Below are 17,579 nucleotides of genomic sequence, written 5' to 3' on the forward strand. Positions count from 1 at the left end.
ACATTTTAAATGATTAACTTATGATGATATGGAGTGATGCTCAGTAATGATCTCTGTTCCGAAAATCCATGTGATGAAGCTCAGAGTGATGATTTTGAGGTTATCCATTGAAATTGATAATTAATGAGTTAAGAAAGATGATTTGTGATTTTGATTGTGATTTTGAATTATCCATTGAAACGGATAAAAGGAGGGACTGATGGAGATAATTAAGGTGAACCTAACAAAACCATATCTCAAAAACTGTCAAATTGTTGCATAGTGTAACTTTCAATGATCCAATTGACCCAAGACGGTCAGTGGCTGTCTCTTAGACTGAGGAATTACCCGTCCTTGGACTAATAAAATGTCCTTAGATTGCTTTTCAATGGTTACTTGAAATAACAAGAAAGATCCCTTCGTAAACCAAATAGTAGTAGAGCAAAGGTACTCAGTCATATTTACATGCTTGATTTTTGAGAACAGTTCGAAACTGCCTTCCCCATGTATTCCCATGAGTAACCACTGAGAGGCGCTACATGTTAGACCTGAGAGGAAAAAGAAAGTGTGTAACAGGATTAAGTTATGCCTTTGAAAATCCACAAGAAGATTAAATAACATGTAATACCTTTTCTGAACCGCTATGTGTAGGGCAGATGGGGGATAAATACATGTGATCTAACCATATGTTCAAATAACATTAATAACTTCAAAATCAATACGATACACAGTCAATAACTCCACTGCTTAATGGCGAAGAGAAGATGAAATTCTATTCAGAGACAGAGAACTGAAGAGAAATATATCTTTATTATACTTTATTATACTGTATTATACATTATAGATGACTGTTGTTTTTATTTATTTATGTATATGTGTTTATGGCCAGGGGATCAACAATGCTTTACAATGCTGCACCAATCACATCCCTTAGTTCCTAGGGTGTGGCAGGGAAGGCGGAGCCAATGTACTTCTTGCCGTTGCCATAGGAGGAGTTGTCCCAGGTGTACGTCTGAATAATCAGGGGCTTGCCGCCCACGCTCAGCTTACACCTAAGAAAATACACATGTACAGGATGAACTACCACACAAACACACACACACACATCCTTACAGTAACACATACACACCACACGCACATCCATACAGACACACACACACACATAAATCACTCACCGTTTGCCCGGTCGGGTTATGTAGCAGAGGCTGTACATAGCCAGGTCGAACTCAGGGCTGCAACCAATGATGGCCGAGCCCACCTGTTTGAAGTAACCATCCCACTTAAACTGCATCCCCAGCACATCAGGGTATGACTGCCACTGTAAAGAGAGGACAGGAGGGGTTAGACAGGGACATTTATCTTCTTGTGTTATGTTGGGAAGAGTCTGTGTTTGTGTGCATAGTGACATTTACTTCATTTTTGTGTGTGTTGTGCAGAGTGTCATTCTTGTATTTGTGTTAGTCTACATAGTTATATTTGTTCCCTTAAGTTACAAGATGAAGAGAAGAGGCTGGTCTAGACAGTGCCATTTGTATCTGTTTTGGCATGTGAGGATGACTAGTCCAGCAGTGATCCTTAGTCAAATAACTCAGTAACTCAACTGTGTTGTATCATCTGAAGGTTTTACTAGAACATCCAATTATTTTGTCAGGACTTTGGTCAAATAGCAATGGCCTGATTTTCAAGCATATCATAAAATAGCCAAAGGCAAATTAACTCCGACTGGTTGAGGACTGTTTTTAAAAGTTAGTTGTCGAGATAAGAGTATGTGGTGGCTTGTGTGGTGTTGGTTATACTCACAGGGCCGTCGAAGCTGTGGCTATAGTAGTTAAGCAAACCCTGCTTCTCCAGCAGGTAGAACTGCAGCCAGTTGTGGAAGCCGGAGATCTTGCCACTTTTTATTTCCCCTGATCACCCACACAGGTACACACACACAGTGTGTGTATGTTACATACACAAAGAAAAAGAGAGAGAGAAAGAACTGTACTGTATAACATCGTAATCTATATTAAATACTGTGCAAATCATGCTTCAGTTGTACAGACAAGAACATTCTACTACATAGGCTAATGTTGCCAGCTTGCTCTCACAATTAACAAATAATGTTTTCCGGACTGTAAGTTTAAACTTTTACTGAATCTGAGTCACTGACCTGCGAAGATGTGCTCAAAGCCACTGGAGTCCATCTTGCCACTGGAGCGGGAGTACTGTCCAAACCACATCATCTTCAGATCATACTTGAACTCCTCCTCAGACTTGTACACACCTGCCACAGACAGCATTTAGAGTACAGTCCCCAAACATTACTCACTCTCTGAGACAAGTAAAACAGCTTGAGACAAAGTTAATTGTTAATTGTGCAATATTGATATATGAAAATTAACTGAACTGACTTAATTTGAATGGAATGTAACTGAAATCAAATTGAATCATAATAATTTAATCATATTAAATAGAATGGACTAAACTAGACTTGTCTGGACTAGATTAGATTAGACTAGACTATATTAAAAAAGAATGGCATTGAATAGCATATAATTGAATTGGACTGAATGGCACTGAGTAAAGTTCTAATTTACATTGATCAGGACATGCAGTGCAGTACCTTTGGTGTAGAGGAAGCCATAGAGCTCCTGGCCCAACTCTGTGTTGCTGATGCTCTCGGTAAGAAAGCGCTCCTGCTCCTTCAGCTGCTGGGGGCTGAGGTTCTCTGTCGTGCCTGTTTTCCGGTTGTAGTTGTCCAGCAGAGAGACAAAGGCAGCATAAGAGGGCTTGGAGAATAGAGACGCCTCATCCACAAACTGGAACAGCCTGGAGGTTGGGATGTAATGAGATGCAGAACAGATATAGATTGGTAGAGGACATTTGAAAGGAAGAGAGGAAGAACAGATAGGAAGAAGTAACTGAGAGGATATGCAGTGGCATAACTATAGGGGGTGCAGTAGGTGCGGCTGGGCCCGTGGGTCTTGGGGGCCCGTAGCTGGGGTTTTTTCGTGCCCAAGAAAAATATCTGCGCAGGGTGAGGGGGCATGGCGGCGGCGGTTAGTGACATACCCTGACAATTTCACAGTTTAAAGTGTTGTAGGCTGAATATCTGCGCAGGGGGAGGGGGCGTGGCGGCGGTTACAAACATGGGGTACGGGACTGTAAAATGTTTGGGAACCACTGCCTTACGCCACTGACTAGGGCCCGTCATAATAGCCTGCACCTCGGCCCGTCGTAACTACGTTACGCCACTGAGGATATGCACACAGTATTTGGTGTAGAGGATTATGTTGCTTTCTACCACCATTAGGCAACACGAAGTCCTTAAAATTCCTTAGAATAAAAATGTACATTACTCTCCTAAAACCATGTAACACCCCTTAATAAGGGGGACTTTATCTCCCTTAATTCCTTCTTGATTCGTTGACATGTCATTAATTATGCTTGAATCCACACACTAAAATACTCCATACTCCCTCAACTAAGTCAGTAAGACGGTATTTGGGTAGTGTGTTTGTTGGTGATAGTGATTGGTATGGAGATGGTGACGTGGATGCTGATGCTGTTGGTGATACTGATGCTGATGGTGTTTGGCTGGTGTGTTGGTGTTGGTGATGGTGATGGTGTTTGTCTGGTGTGTTGGTGGTGATGGTGATGGTGTGGTGATGATGATGGTGATGGTGATGGTGTTTGTCTGGTACTTGTTAGGGGAGAGGTCCTTCTGAGAGCTGGTCTGGGAGTTGTGCACGCGAGCCTGACGGTCCAGGATCACCTCCGACATGGAGGCTTTGTTGGAGTCAAGAGCGTAGAGGACCTCTGAGAGAGCAGCAATCTCACTGTCTGAAATCACACTACCTGATCCTCCAGAACCTAATCACACATACAAACACACGCGCGCTCACACACACACACACACACATGCGCATACATGAGTTTGAAAATGCCCTTTTAATGAATGTAAGTACACTGTATTCTGCTTTGTCAACTGCAGTAACCTCTCCCTGCCTTGCCCCCATCTCACCCCCATCTCCACACAAATCTTTGAAGTTGCTGCAGCAGTTGTTGTGTCTGCCGCACTGAGTGTTGCAGTGGCATCTGTTCTGGGAATTATACTTCTCACCACAACGACCTTTGCAAGACAAGGAACCTACAGAAGAATTTACACAATACATGTGACATCATCATTATAAATATAGACTGTAGCTGTAAAGGCAACAAAGATGGTGATCATTACATAACTGAGGAAGCATCATTTGTATCCATTGAATTTTAGTTCTATATTCCAGCTCAATCTCTGTCTTACTCTGTGACAGTGGAGTATTCCCATTTTCATTTTACTCTAAGAAACTGATTTAATTTGAACGCAGCCATTTTACTTCATGCTTTGACTGACTTGAGAATTGGTAAGTATGCTCTCAATGTATTGAGTCATTTAACCCACCTGATGTACAGAGGTCTGTGAAGTCGCTGCAGCAGTTGTTGTGTCTGCCGCACTCAGTGTTGCAGTGGCATCTGTTCTGGGAGTTGTACTTCTCACCACAACGGCCTCCACAGGACAAGGAACCTACAGAAAAATCTACACAAAACATATGGGGAGGACTGTTCACTTGTCACTGTACACACACACACACACACACACACACACACACACACACACACACACACACACACACACACACACACACACACACACACACACACACACACACACACACACACACACACACACACACACACACACACAGCTACAAACAACAAGGCCTCACCTTTGCAGATGGTCAGGTAATCATGGCAACAGTCGCCATAGCGCTCACAGGAGTCACACTGGCAGGTGTATCGTAGATCAGTTTCATGACCACAGCGACCCTGGCAGGAGTCCAAAGAGTCTGAGGAACAGAAACAGACTGAGTGTGACCTCAACTGCTCCTGTGAGTCTTACATGTATTCAGTCATCTGTCATCTTCAAAGCAGAGTCCTCTTCATGAGATGAGTAGTTTGAGAAGTTGTCTCATATTATGCATTGAAGGCCTTTTGCTGGACTATATGTCATGAGATATACAGTATGTGTTTCATGCAACAGAAGAAAAAACATGACTTTAAAAGTAAAACAAATGGCCAAGCTGTGCGAATTTAAACAGACAATGATAATAAACATATTAATGAGCCCAACTTAAATACATCTAAAAACACCCAGAGCTACTAACTAAGACCGTAAATAGCCAAGGCAACGATTGTCAAGTATTTAGCAGACGCTTTTATCCAAACCAACATACACACAGCCTGTAGCAATCTGGAACTGAACCCAAATCCACTTCTTGTATAGCAATGACACTAACCACTGCACCACCACACCCTTGTGTTAGTAGGAATGACTAGCCTAACTCAAGTTAATAATAAATCTACCAACACAGTGCTCCACAACTACTGCCATCTTATTTACAATTTACACATTTATTTTACAATAACCCAGGACATATGCAAGCCTGGAAGTTGAAATCTGGAAGTCTTTGACTATACTAGATTCTACATCACCTAAAGAAGGTTGACAATGAATATATATTACATACATTTCAATATCTACATACATTAAATATATATATATATTACATAAATTTCAATACCCACTGGCGTATCCCTGGGAGAGCAGAACAGCAAGAGAGAGGAGCAGAATGATCTTCATGGTGATTTATTGACGGCTCCTCTTAAGACCCAAAAGAGCAGCCTGAGAGAATATGAGGCCCCACACACAGCTATATACCATCATAACTCAAATATTAGCTCCTCCTGCAGTCCCACACAGCCACTCAGGTACACATCCTCCCTTGTACGTCGCTTTGGACAAAAGTGTCAGGTGAAAATTCACGTAGTTACCTCAGGACTCCGGAGCTGCATATAAGTATATTTATTAGACAAACAACAACAACAATTGCAATCGGGCTCACTCCCAGCACAAGGCTGAAAGTGAAGCAATGATAAACACATCGCACAAGGTGTATATAGACAGAAGTTTAGTTTTCAGCAGGGATAACCACGTGGTGGATCTCTGACGTCCGAGGCTCCCTATATTGCAAGGATGGCAGTTTTGCACAAGGTCGGAAGAAGCTTATCACCTCTGGTCTAAACATGCTCTTGTACAAATGCAGACTAAGTGGCACCTAATATTCTAGGTTACACACACACACAGAAACACAGAAAAGCCATGTTCCTGCTTACATAAGTACATGATTCATATAAGGTAATTAATAATACAAGGCACTTGATTATTATATTCTTAAGTCATTAACAGTGTTTGGAAATTATCTCCATCAAAAAGCATCTGCTAAATGACTAAATGTAATGTACACATCAGGTGATTGCAGTTGGCACTGGTAGTGGTACAAGCATCCATATTTCTGGCAAGGGTGGCATGAATGGAAAAGTAACTGAGAACAATGGAACAATACAATGGAACAATAAATACATAAACGATGAGAAAGAAAGCATAAGAATAAGAATGTTTTGCTCTCAGTCACCACAGGTTTATGTTAATGATTGTCAGATGTTTTGGGAAATCAGCACCTGTTGAGATGGGAAAGTACTCATATCACATTCAGAGACACTGATAAGGCTCGGCCACTTCCACTGGTCTATGGTAGAAAGTGTACAAATGTTCTTCTTCAAAGAGGTGGTATTGGTATAGCTGAGGAAAAGGAAGTCATTGTGCCATGTAATGTATGCTTTAAACTGCTAAATCTGACTGTGTGTGTGTGTGTGTGTGTGTGTGTGTGTGTGTGTGTGTGTGTGTGTGTGTGTGTGTGTGTGTGTGTGTGTGCGTGTACGTGTGCGTGTGCGTGTGCGTGTGCGTGTGCGAAGCTCTAATAGTGTAATTTTTGTAATAGTGTTTGTGTGGATGTCAGTCTCTCAGGACAAATTACTAAAAGTGCAGTTGTAATAACAGTTTCATTTTGTATATAGCATGTTGAGCTATTTTCAACTCATCAACTGCTGATTTTTATAAAAATGATAATTGTGTCAACATTTGCACCAGCATTGATCAGGTACGTATATGTAATCACAATACAGTCATATAATTACATATGATTTAGTTTACAGCTAAAAAAACATGGCCCTTTAAAGCAGCAATAAGGAGTTCTGTTCCAAAACTAATACGCTAACTACCTAAAAGGTATACAAAAACCTTGCAAACACCACCAACAGCCCAATTGACACTGATAGAACCTTGCCAACACACTAGCTGTTGTCTTTTGGCAGTAGAGCTGACAATGTCATGCTGTGAAAGCTTTTCTTCCATTTATGAAAGGTTTTCCAGCCAGGAAACAAAGAACTACATAGTGCATATCCTGGATGGCTAGTGGGAAAGACACAGGTGTTTATCTGTCCTTCACATGACCATATGCTATCAAAATGAATTTGAGGATGGTACCAAAACTAGTTCCCTATAAAACCATAACTCAAAAAGTGTCAAATTGTTGCATAGTGTTACTTTAAATGATCCAAATGGCTCAAGAGGGTCAGTGGCTGGCCCTTAGACTGAGGAATTGCCTGTGCTTGGACTAATCAAATTTCGTTAAAATGCTTTTCAATGGTTACTTGAAATAACAAGAAAGATCCCTTCGTAAACCCAATAGTAGTAGAGCAGAGGTACTCAGTCATATTCACATGCATGATTTTTGAGAACAGTTCGAAACTGCCTTCCCCATGTATTCCCATGAGTAACCACTGAGAGGCGCTACATGTTAGACCTGAGAGGAAAAAGAAAGAGTGTAACAGGATTAAGTTATGACCGATATGTTTTTGGGAATCCACAAGAAGATTCAATTACATGTTATACCTTTTCTGAACCGCTATGTGAAGGGCAAAGGGGTGATAAATGCATGTGATCTAACCATATGTTCAAATCGACATGAATAACTTCAAAATCAGTACGATACACAGTCAATAAATCACAAACCAGTCCACTACTTTAGTCTGCTTAATTGCAAAGAGAAGATGAAATTCTATTCAGAGACAGAGAACTGTGACCACTACATCTTTATCATACTGCAGCTGCAAGAAATGGCCCACTCAGGGATACACTGTATGGATGACTGTTGTTTTTTATTTATTTATGTATTTATGTTTGTGTGTTTATGGCCGGGGGATCAACAATGCTTTACAATGCTGCACCAATCACATCCCTTAGTTCCTGGGTGTGGCAGGGAAGGCGGAGCCAATGTACTTCTTGCCGTTGCCATAGGAGGAGTTGTCCCAGGTGTACGTCTGAATAATCAGGGGCTTGCCGCCCAGGCTCAGCTTACACCTAAGAAAATACACATGTACATGATGAACTACCACACAAACACACACACACACACACACACACACAAACACACACACACGCACATCCTTACAGTAACACATACACACCACACGCACATCCATACAGACACACACACACACATAAATCACTCACTGTTTGCCAGGTCGGGTTATGTAGCAGAGGCTGTACATGGCCAGGTCGAACTCAGGGCTGCAACCAATGATGGCCGAGCCCACCTGCTTGAAGTAACCATCCCAGTTAAACTGCATCCCCAGCACATCAGGGTAAGACTGCCACTGTAGAGAGAGGACAGGAGGGGTTAGACAGGGACATTTATCTACTTATGTTATGTTGGGAAGAGAGACATTTACTTAATTTTTAATAGGTGTGTGCTAGTGTGTGTTGTGCAGAGTGTCATTCATGTATTTGTGTTAGTCTACATAGTTATATTAATTTCCTTTAGTTAAAAGATGAAGAGAGGAGGCTGGTCTAGACAGTGCCATTTGTGCTATCTGTTTTGGCATGTGAGGATGACTAGTCCAGCAGTGATCCTTAGCCAAATAACCCAGTAACTCAGCTGTGTTGTATTATTTGAAGTTCGGTTTTACTAGAACATTCAATTATTTTGTCAGAACTTTGGTCAAATAGCAATGGCCTGATTTCCAAGCATATGATAAAAAAGCCAAAGGCAAATTAACTCCGACTGGTTGAGGACTGTTTTTAAAAGTTAGTTGTCGAGTTAAGAGTATGTGGTGTTGGTTATACTCACAGGGCCGTCGAAGCTGTGGCTATAATAGTTAAGCAAACCCTGCTTCTCCAGCAGGTAGAACTGCAGCCAGTTGTGGAAGCCGGAGATCTTGCTTTTTTTTATTTCCCCTGATCACCCACACAGGTACACACACAGTGTGTGTATGTTACATACACAAAGAAAAAGCAAGAGAGAAAAAATGGACTGTAACATCGTAATCTATATTAAATACTGTGCAAATCTTGTTTGACAGGCAAGAACATTCTACTACATAGGCTAATGTTGCCAGCTTGCTCTCACAATTAATTATGTTTTCGGGACTGTAAGTTTAAACTTGTACTGAATCTGAATCACTGACCTGCGAAGATGTGCTCAAAGCCACTGGAGTCCATCTTGCCACTGGAGCGGGTGTACAGTCCAAACCACATCATCTTCAGATCATACTTGAACTCCTCCTCAGACTTGTACACACCTGCCACAGACAGCATTCAGAGTACAGTCCCCAAACATACATTACTCACTCTCTGAGACAAGTAAAACAGCTTGAGACAAAGTTCATTTTTAATTGTGCAATATTAATATATGAAAATTCACTGAACTGACTTAAACTGAATGGAATGTAACTGAAATCCTATTGAATCATAATAATTTAATCATATTAAATAGACTGGACTAAACTAGACTTGTCTGGACTAAATTAGACTAGACTATTATAAAATAGAATGGCATTGTATAGTATATAATTGAATTGGACTGAATGGCACTGAGTAAAGTTAGAATTTACATTGATCAGGACATGCAGTGCAGTACCTTTGGTGTAGAGGAAGCCATAGAGCTCCTGGCCCAACTCCGTGTTGCTGATGCTCTCGTTGAGGAAGCGCTCCTGCTCGTCCAGCTGTTGGGGGCTGAAGTTCTCTGCCGTGCCTGTGTTCCGGTTGTAGTTGTCCAGAAGAGAGACGAAGGCAGCATAAGAGGGCTTGGAGAATAGAGACGTCTCATTCACAAACTGGAACAGCCTGGAGGTTGGGATGTAATGAGATGCAGAACAGATATAGATTGGTAGAGGACATTTGAAAGGAAGAGAGGAAGAATGGATAGGAAGAAGTAACTGAGAGGATATGCACACAGTGTTTGGTGTAGAGGATTATGTTGTTTTCTACAACCATTAGGCAACACAAAGTCCTTAAAATTCCTTAGAATAACAATTAAAATGTACATTACTCTCCTAAAACCATGTAACACCCCTTAACAAGGGGGGCTTACTCTCCCTTAATTCCTCCTTGATTCATTGACATGGAGACAAGTCATTAATTATGCTTGAATCCACACACTAAAATACTCCATATTCCCTCAACTAAGTCTGATTGTGATTGGTATGGAGATGGTGACGTGGATGCTGATGCTGTCGGTGATACTGATGCTGATGGTGTTTGGCTGGTGTGGTGATGGTGTTGGTGTTGGTGTTGGTGTTGGTGTTGGTGTTGATGATGGTGATGGTGTTGGTGGTGTTGAAGATGGTGATAGTGATGGTGATGGTGTTTGTCTGGTACTTGTTAGGGGAGAGGTCATTCTGAGAGCTGGTCTGGGAGTCGTGCACGAGAGCCTGACGGTCCAGGATCAACTCTGACATGGAGGCTTTGTTGGAGTCAAGTGCGTAGAGGACCTCTGAGAGAGCAGCAATCTCACTGTCTGAAATCACACTACCTGATCCTCCAGAACCTAATCACACATACACACACACACGCGCACACACACACACACACACACACACATGCGCATACATGAGTTTGAAAATGCCCTTTTAATGAATGTAAGTACACTGTATTCTGCTTTGTCAACTGCAGTAACCTCTCCCTGCCTTGCCCCCATCTCACCCCCATCTCCACACAAATCTTTGAAGTCGCCACAGCAGTTGTTGTGTCTGCCGCACTCTGTGTTGCAGTGGCATTTGTTCTGGGAATTATACTTCTCACCACAACGACCTTGGCAAGACAAGGAACCTACAGAAGAATTTACACAATACATGTGACATCATCATTATAAATATAGACTGTAGCTGTAAAGGCAACAAAGATGGTGATCATTACATAACTGAGGAAGCATCATTTGTATCCATTGAATCTAGTTCTATATTCCAGCTCAATCTCTGTCTTACTCTGTGACAGTGGAGCATTTCCATTTTCATTTTACTCTAATAAACTGATTAAATTTGAACCCAGCCCATGCTTTGACTGACTTGAGAATTGGTAAGTATGCTCTCAATGTATTGAGTCATTTAACCCACCTGATGTACAGAGGTCTTTGAAGTCGCTGCAGCAGTTGTTGTGTCTGCCACACTCAGTGTTGCAGTGGCATCTGTTCTGGGAATTATACTTCTCACCACAACGGCCTTCACAGGTCAAGGAACCTACAGAAGTGTTTACACAAAAAATATGGGGAGGACTGTTCACTTGTCACTGTACACACAGACACAGACACAGACACAGACACAGACACAGACACAGACACAGACACAGACACAGACACAGACACAGACACAGACACAGACACAGACACAGACACAGACACAGACACAGACACAGACACACAACAAGGCCTCACCTCTGCAGATGGTCAGGTAATCATGGCAACAGTCGCCAAAGCGCTCACAGGCGGAATTACACTGGCAGGTGTATCCTGGATCAGTTCCGTAACCACAGCGACCCTGGCAGGTGTCCAAAGAGTCTGAGGAAGAAAAACAGACTGAGTGTGACCTCAACTGCTCCTTTGGGTCTTACATGTATTCAGTCATCTGTCATCTTCAAAGCAGAGTCCTCTTCATGAGATGAGTAGTTTGAGAAGTTGTCTCATATTATGCATTGAAGGCCTTTTGCTGGACAATATATCATGAGATATATGTGTTTCAAGAAACAAGAAAAAACTTGACTTTAAAAGTATGCCCAAGCTGTGCAAAATTAAACAGATGGTGATAATAAACATATGCAAGCCTGGAAGTTGAAATCTGGAAGTCTTTGACTATACTAGATTCTACATCACCTAAAGAAGGTTGACAATAAATATATATTACATACATTTTAATATCTACATACATTTCAATATATATATGTATATATATATACATATATATATATTACATATATTTCAATACCCACTGCCGTATCCCTGTGAGGGCAGGACAACAGCAAGAGAGAGGAGCAGAATGATCTTCATGATGATTTATGGATGGCGCCTCTTAATACCCAAAAGAGCAGCCTGAGAGAATTTGAGGGCCTACACACAGCTATATACCATCATAACAAAAATAGTAACTCCTCCTGCAGTCCCACACAGCCACTCAGGTACACAACAGGTGATGCAGTTGGCACTTGTACTGGTACAAGCATCCGTATTTCTGGCAAGGGTGGCATGAATGGAAAACTTTGAGGTGGTTTGAACAATAAATACTTAAACGATGAGAAATAAAGCATGATAAAAGAATGTTCGCTCTCAGTCACCACAGGTCTATGTTAATGATTGTTAAATGTTTTGGGAAATCAGCACCTGTTGAGGTGGAATAGTACTCATATCACATTCAGAGACACTGATAAGGCTTGGCCACTTCCACTGGTCTGTGGTAGAAAGTGTACAAACGTTCTTCTTCAAAGAGGTGGTATTGGTATAGCTGAGGAAAAGGAAGTTATTGTGCCATGTAATGTATGCTTTAAACTGCTAAATCTGACTGTGTGTGTTTGTGTGTGTCTGGATTTTTTTTAATCAAATCTGACAATTTATACACAATGAATACAATTTCTATAACTCATCAGTAATTGATCCATTTGACTCTAGCAACACTTTAGGCCCCCCCCCCCCCTTTTTTTTTTTTTAGATAGAACCCTTCTAAATCTGCATTTTGGTCATCAGGAATCTTAAAGCACATTACTCCAGTTCTACAATCTTTACACAGGTTTTCAGTTAGTTTCAGAAAATATTTTAAAGTGCTGTTAGTCTATAATCACTGAATGGTTTTGGCCCAGAATATATCTCTGACATATTTAAAGAATATAAACCAAGTAGGGCTCTTTGATCCATGGACTCAGGTTAGCTAGTAGAGCCCAGTGTCCAAATCAAACATGGTGAAGTGGCATTTAGTTGTTATGCTGCATGCAACTGGAACAAACTGCCAGAAGATTTTAGATGTGCCCCAAATGAGGCAATTTTTGAAATCCAGGTTAAACACATTCCTCTTTTCATCTGCCCATGATTGAGCTCTAAAACTTGCACTCTGTTCTTATTGCACTTTACTGTTAATGTAATTATATTACTTACATTTAATTATTAATATCTTTGTTATTTGAATTACTGCTTTATGTACTGTCATTATATATATTGTTTTTCATTATATATATTAAAATATTTGTATCCTTTATTGATATATTTTTTCTTTTTTTCTTTGGATTCACATTGAATTACCTCTGTGTATGAAATGTGCTGTATACATAAACTTGCCTGAGTCTAAAAAGACTAATGATTCTAATAAGTGCTAAGACTGTAAACCAGCTTGATGTCGGCAAAAACACTGCTGTTAGGGCAGTCAGAGTATATATTTTGGAAAGACATTTTAAAGTGGCATTATGCAGCAATTGTACTTCAGGATTAGGGTTAGGATAAGCAGTTTTACCTTAAAATAACAGCTTTAAAAAAAATGGGGGCGCTACAATGACTTTTAATATGGAGAATCGCCTCCGTGCCATTGCCATACCAGGGTCCGAGGGCATATTACTGCTAAATGTAGGTTTGCCTGAAGCCGCCCGGTTTCTACTGTCTGCCGAACTAGTAAGTAGCTTATTTGTCGTCCTGCTTTGTCTTGTGTTGCACTTGCTTGATGTTTGACTGTGTTAGGACAGTTGTTGACTAACTAGTTTGTCAAAGTCAGCACATTTCAAGAGATTTCGTTAGTTTTAGCCGCTAGCATATCGTTAGCGATTAGCAATTGATCCGTTATGCTACTTTAATCCCAAATAGCATGTGTATGTGTATATTTCTGTATAATCGTCTACAGTGGCAGTGCCTAGAAAATAAGGACGAAGGAATGGCAGGATGGCTCCACCTCAATCCGCTACAATGGAGACTCCGGAGCAGCAGAGGGCAGAGTAAACTAAAGCTTTTGGACACCAACGAAGCAAATTAGACCCTCACTGCGACCTGTAGTAGTGAACGTGCTTTTCAATGACATTTGAGATTTTGCGGCTTTCGTAAGAGAACGAACAGCACCAAAATGCTGATAAAATACACTGTGGGTTTATTCAGTTCTGTCCGCATCCTCGGAACTGAACTCACCAAGGTAGGCCACAATTTAATCCATGATTGAGTGTTTATTTATTCTGAAATACTGTAAATTCTATGATTAATTTCAAGGGAAGTAGCTAGCCAGGTAAGATCAGTAACGTTACCACAGCAGAGTGACAGTGGACATGTAAACCCACACATGTAACGTTCATTTCAACAGCACCACTGTGGTTTACCATTTGTGAAATATGTATGGCAATGTCGGTTGAGCTTTGACAGTGGCGTATCTTCTATAGTTATGTGTGTCGCAGCACCTGAGGTGTCTACATACTGGATGTGCAAGTCTGGCCGTAGATAAAGCTCTACTAATGAAGCTGAGGAAGAGCACAGGGTATACCTTCATCAACTGCAAAGCCGCGCTGGAGAAATTCAACAGTGACATCACACAGGTAAGAGAGCATCTCTTTGAGCCACTGTAACTTCAGCGTGTGCATTTCTGCTTGGACAGTTTGTTTGCTGCCGAAAAGGGTGTTAACTTAAATGACCTCTGTTATGGTACGACCGGGGAAATTCTAGTAGGGGGAAGAACTTCCACTCTCTGAACTTCCAAGTGTTTTAGGGGGCATCCCTATTAGAAATTATCAGGGGGAACCCAGCGCTCGCCAAAATGAGTGGGGGACTATGAAGCTTTTGGCCAAAATTCTCATTCGAACCACCGCATATACTAGCCTCCTGAGCTAAAGCAGAGACATTATAAGGACTTAAGTTACAGACTGGTTACGTGTCAAGTTACACAACATAGTTCTGTATTAACTTAAAAGCTTTTTCACGACTGAATAACTTGATTCATTGACTTCATTGGTCTTAGTCATTTAAGGCTTGGCATGATGTCTCTGTAGAGTACACCGGGTAGCTAACGTTAGCTTACTGTTATTGATATATATGCTAGAGGCTCAGGTAGCGTCTGTTGGCTTGCAAGCTAACGAAACATAGTGAAATATTACATGAGTTATTGCACTGCTTTTGTGTAGTTCTCTTAATTTGTTGATACACAGTAATTGACCGTCTGGGGTGTCCATGCCATGTAATCTCTGATTGTAGGCATAACGTTCACGTAGAGCACAAGTTGTTAACTAGTGTGTATGTCTGGATTTATGGATGTAAATGTATGTGTAACAACCTGTTTTGCAGGCGGAGAGCTGGCTGAATGAACAGGCCCAAAAGGAAGGCTGGAGTAAAGCCAACAAACTGGAGGGCCGTCGGACGAAGGAAGGACTTATCGGCCTCCTCATGCAGGACAGTAGTGCAGTCATGGTGGAGGTATGTATAGACTAGACAACCTTATACACACCACAATGCTCAAACAGATTTATTTAGTCTCTTCTTGTGTGCTTTCTATCTATCTATTTATCTATATCTTTCTATTTCATTCTCTCTCGATATAAAGATAGATACTTATATTGTGTGTGTGTGTGTGTGTGTGTGTGTTTGTGTGTGCAGGTGAATTGTGAAACAGATTTTGTGGCAAAAAATGATAAGTTTCACCAGCTACTGAAGGATGTTACTCTGGCCACCATGGAACACCACCATTCCAAAGCACAAGCACAGAAAGGCTATATGAAGGTACACACACATTTTACCACAAACACTCTTCTCCCCCACCCCCAAACACGCACACTCACTCAGTGGTCGGCACTGGCTTTGACCCTGGGCCTCCACCTCATCCATCTGCTTTGTAGCGGACTACCATTGTGCTTTAACTGTGTTCATCGAATTACTGTGCCTTAATATATTGTAGAACTACCCATCAATATGTCTATTGTGTTTGCAGTTGGAAAAGTATTATTTTTCTGTTTAGAACACTTGATATTTGTTTATGTCTGTATGTTTTATAATGTTCATTTTGATCTCCACCCTGGGTCTAACTTTATCTTTTGTCATTCTGCCTGTTTCTCTCCTCTCTCTCTGCTCTGCACATTTATGCAGAGCATGCTACAAGCAGAGGAACTTGCAAAGTTGAAAGTGTCTGGAGGTTCCTCACTGGCAGATCTGATGGCCTTGTACATTGGTGAGCTCCCTGCTGTTGTAATCAATCTCATATATACCAACCCATGAAATGCCTGTGCACCATCTCCTTCTATGAGACACATATTAGTGTGCACTATTGGCTTCTATGATATGCATCTTACCATGCACTGTTTGTCCAGGCTTTGCATTAATCCCTGTACTTAAGCTCCCTATTGTGGCTTCCATCTATCTCCCTACTCCCTCTTTCTCTGTCCTTGTATGCAGGTCGGTTGGGTGAAAACATGTCAGTGAGGCGGGCCTTGTGCCTGAGTGTGCCTTCTGATTGGAGGATAGGTTCGTATGTCCACGGAGGGGTAGCGTCCGCTCAGATTGGCATGGCCATGGGAAAGTACGGAGCGCTGGTGGTGTTCCAGTGCGGGGCCTCTGAAGGCTCGGAAACCCTCGGCAGGAAGTTGGCGCAGCACGTGGTGGGCGAGGCGCCTGTGGCGCTAGGCAACATGAACGACCTGCCCACCGGCCAATCAGAAACCAGGCTCCTACCCCAGACACTGCTGTGGGACTCTAGCCTCACTGTGGCCCAGTTTCTACGGCAACAGAACGCCAAGGTGTTGGACTTTGGACGCTTCCAGTGTGGGGAGGGAAGCGAATGAGGAACTAGAAAAAAGATGGATGCCTCTGCCTCATCTGCCTCTAGTGTGGGTAGGATCTGGGTTCTTCACATAGCCAATATATTAAATTTGACTGACTTCCCCTCACATCAGCTGGCTCAGGAACTGGTCAGGCCCCATGCTGTGTTTCCCAAACCATTGTTAAAAAAATCGAGAGACTTTCATCGTTAAATGGTAGAGACCATTTTGAACACTCACTCTTTTAATTGTTGTGGTCACAGCATGTTTGAGTGAAACGCAGCCCAAATGTGTTCTGGAGTCAGTGGCTATCAGGATATGGCTCTAATGAGACAGTCTGTGCGACCAAATAAGAAGCCTTACTAGTCCAAACCCAACCCTGTGTCTTCAATCAAGGCCTCGTGATGGTTACTGACCTTAGCCCCACTTATTTGATGCTCATGATGAAATAAAGGGTTTTTGAGTATTCAGTGGTCATGTTGTGTTTTAACTTTCATATTTTCTTCTTTTGTGATGCCCTTAGTGCAGTCTGTGCAACATCAGTTGAATTCTTGGGTATGCTTCACTGATGCATACCAAATATATATATGTGCATGTCATTCAACTATGACATTGGTAACATCTGTGTTTACATTAGACTGGTATGTTT

General features: G+C 41.7%; 3 protein-coding genes across 3 annotated transcripts; 1 reads left to right on the forward strand and 2 right to left on the reverse strand.

Annotated features, from left to right (window-relative positions):
• Positions 1-810: 810 nt before the first annotated feature.
• LOC105897890 (poly(U)-specific endoribonuclease-like) lies at positions 811-5,832 on the reverse strand. Its single transcript, XM_031567114.2, has 10 exons — positions 5,590-5,832; positions 4,731-4,850; positions 4,406-4,540; positions 3,986-4,111; positions 3,666-3,834; positions 2,585-2,790; positions 2,132-2,245; positions 1,780-1,886; positions 1,155-1,297; positions 811-1,031 (listed from the first exon to the last, which is right to left on the reverse strand). Exons 1-10 carry the CDS (start codon positions 5,642-5,644, stop codon positions 917-919), a joined length of 1,290 nt encoding a protein of 429 aa, XP_031422974.1. The 5' UTR covers positions 5,645-5,832; the 3' UTR covers positions 811-916.
• Positions 5,833-8,037: 2,205 nt separating this feature from the next.
• LOC105897835 (poly(U)-specific endoribonuclease-like) lies at positions 8,038-12,372 on the reverse strand. The gene is made up of 10 exons (XM_031567115.2): positions 12,164-12,372; positions 11,613-11,735; positions 11,296-11,418; positions 10,886-11,011; positions 10,562-10,730; positions 9,822-10,027; positions 9,370-9,483; positions 9,033-9,139; positions 8,417-8,559; positions 8,038-8,263 (listed from the first exon to the last, which is right to left on the reverse strand). The coding sequence occupies exons 1-10, from the start codon at positions 12,219-12,221 to the stop codon at positions 8,143-8,145; spliced, it is 1,290 nt and encodes a 429-aa protein (XP_031422975.1). The 5' UTR covers positions 12,222-12,372; the 3' UTR covers positions 8,038-8,142.
• Positions 12,373-14,086: 1,714 nt separating this feature from the next.
• Positions 14,087-17,396, forward strand: tsfm (Ts translation elongation factor, mitochondrial). Its single transcript, XM_012824953.3, has 6 exons — positions 14,087-14,331; positions 14,573-14,725; positions 15,468-15,596; positions 15,777-15,899; positions 16,263-16,344; positions 16,569-17,396. The coding sequence occupies exons 1-6, from the start codon at positions 14,266-14,268 to the stop codon at positions 16,952-16,954; spliced, it is 939 nt and encodes a 312-aa protein (XP_012680407.2). The 5' UTR covers positions 14,087-14,265; the 3' UTR covers positions 16,955-17,396.
• The last annotated feature ends 183 nt before the right edge of the window (positions 17,397-17,579 follow it).

The sequence above is a fragment of the Clupea harengus genome, chromosome 5, assembly GCF_900700415.2.
Source record: "Clupea harengus chromosome 5, Ch_v2.0.2, whole genome shotgun sequence".
Lineage (NCBI taxonomy): Eukaryota > Metazoa > Chordata > Actinopteri > Clupeiformes > Clupeidae > Clupea > Clupea harengus.

Coding starts and splice junctions, on each gene's coding strand:
- LOC105897890 (XM_031567114.2), bottom strand. CDS start 5,644: ATGAAGATCATTCTGCTCCTCTCTCTTGCTGTTCTGCTCTCCCAGGGA. Junction 2,791..3,665: donor AAGGACCTCTCCCCTAACAA/GTACCAGACAAA, acceptor CCCAACCTCCAG/GCTGTTCCAGTTTGTGGATG. Junction 1,887..2,131: donor CTTTGAGCACATCTTCGCAG/GTCAGTGACTCA, acceptor GTGGGTGATCAG/GGGAAATAAAAAGTGGCAAG.
- LOC105897835 (XM_031567115.2), bottom strand. CDS start 12,221: ATGAAGATCATTCTGCTCCTCTCTCTTGCTGTTGTCCTGCCCTCACAG. Junction 11,419..11,612: donor TTACCTGACCATCTGCAGAG/GTGAGGCCTTGT, acceptor ACACTTCTGTAG/GTTCCTTGACCTGTGAAGGC. Junction 11,012..11,295: donor CAAAGACCTCTGTACATCAG/GTGGGTTAAATG, acceptor ATTCTTCTGTAG/GTTCCTTGTCTTGCCAAGGT.
- tsfm (XM_012824953.3), top strand. CDS start 14,266: ATGCTGATAAAATACACTGTGGGTTTATTCAGTTCTGTCCGCATCCTC. Junction 14,726..15,467: donor TCAACAGTGACATCACACAG/GTAAGAGAGCAT, acceptor CCTGTTTTGCAG/GCGGAGAGCTGGCTGAATGA. Junction 16,345..16,568: donor TCTGATGGCCTTGTACATTG/GTGAGCTCCCTG, acceptor CCTTGTATGCAG/GTCGGTTGGGTGAAAACATG.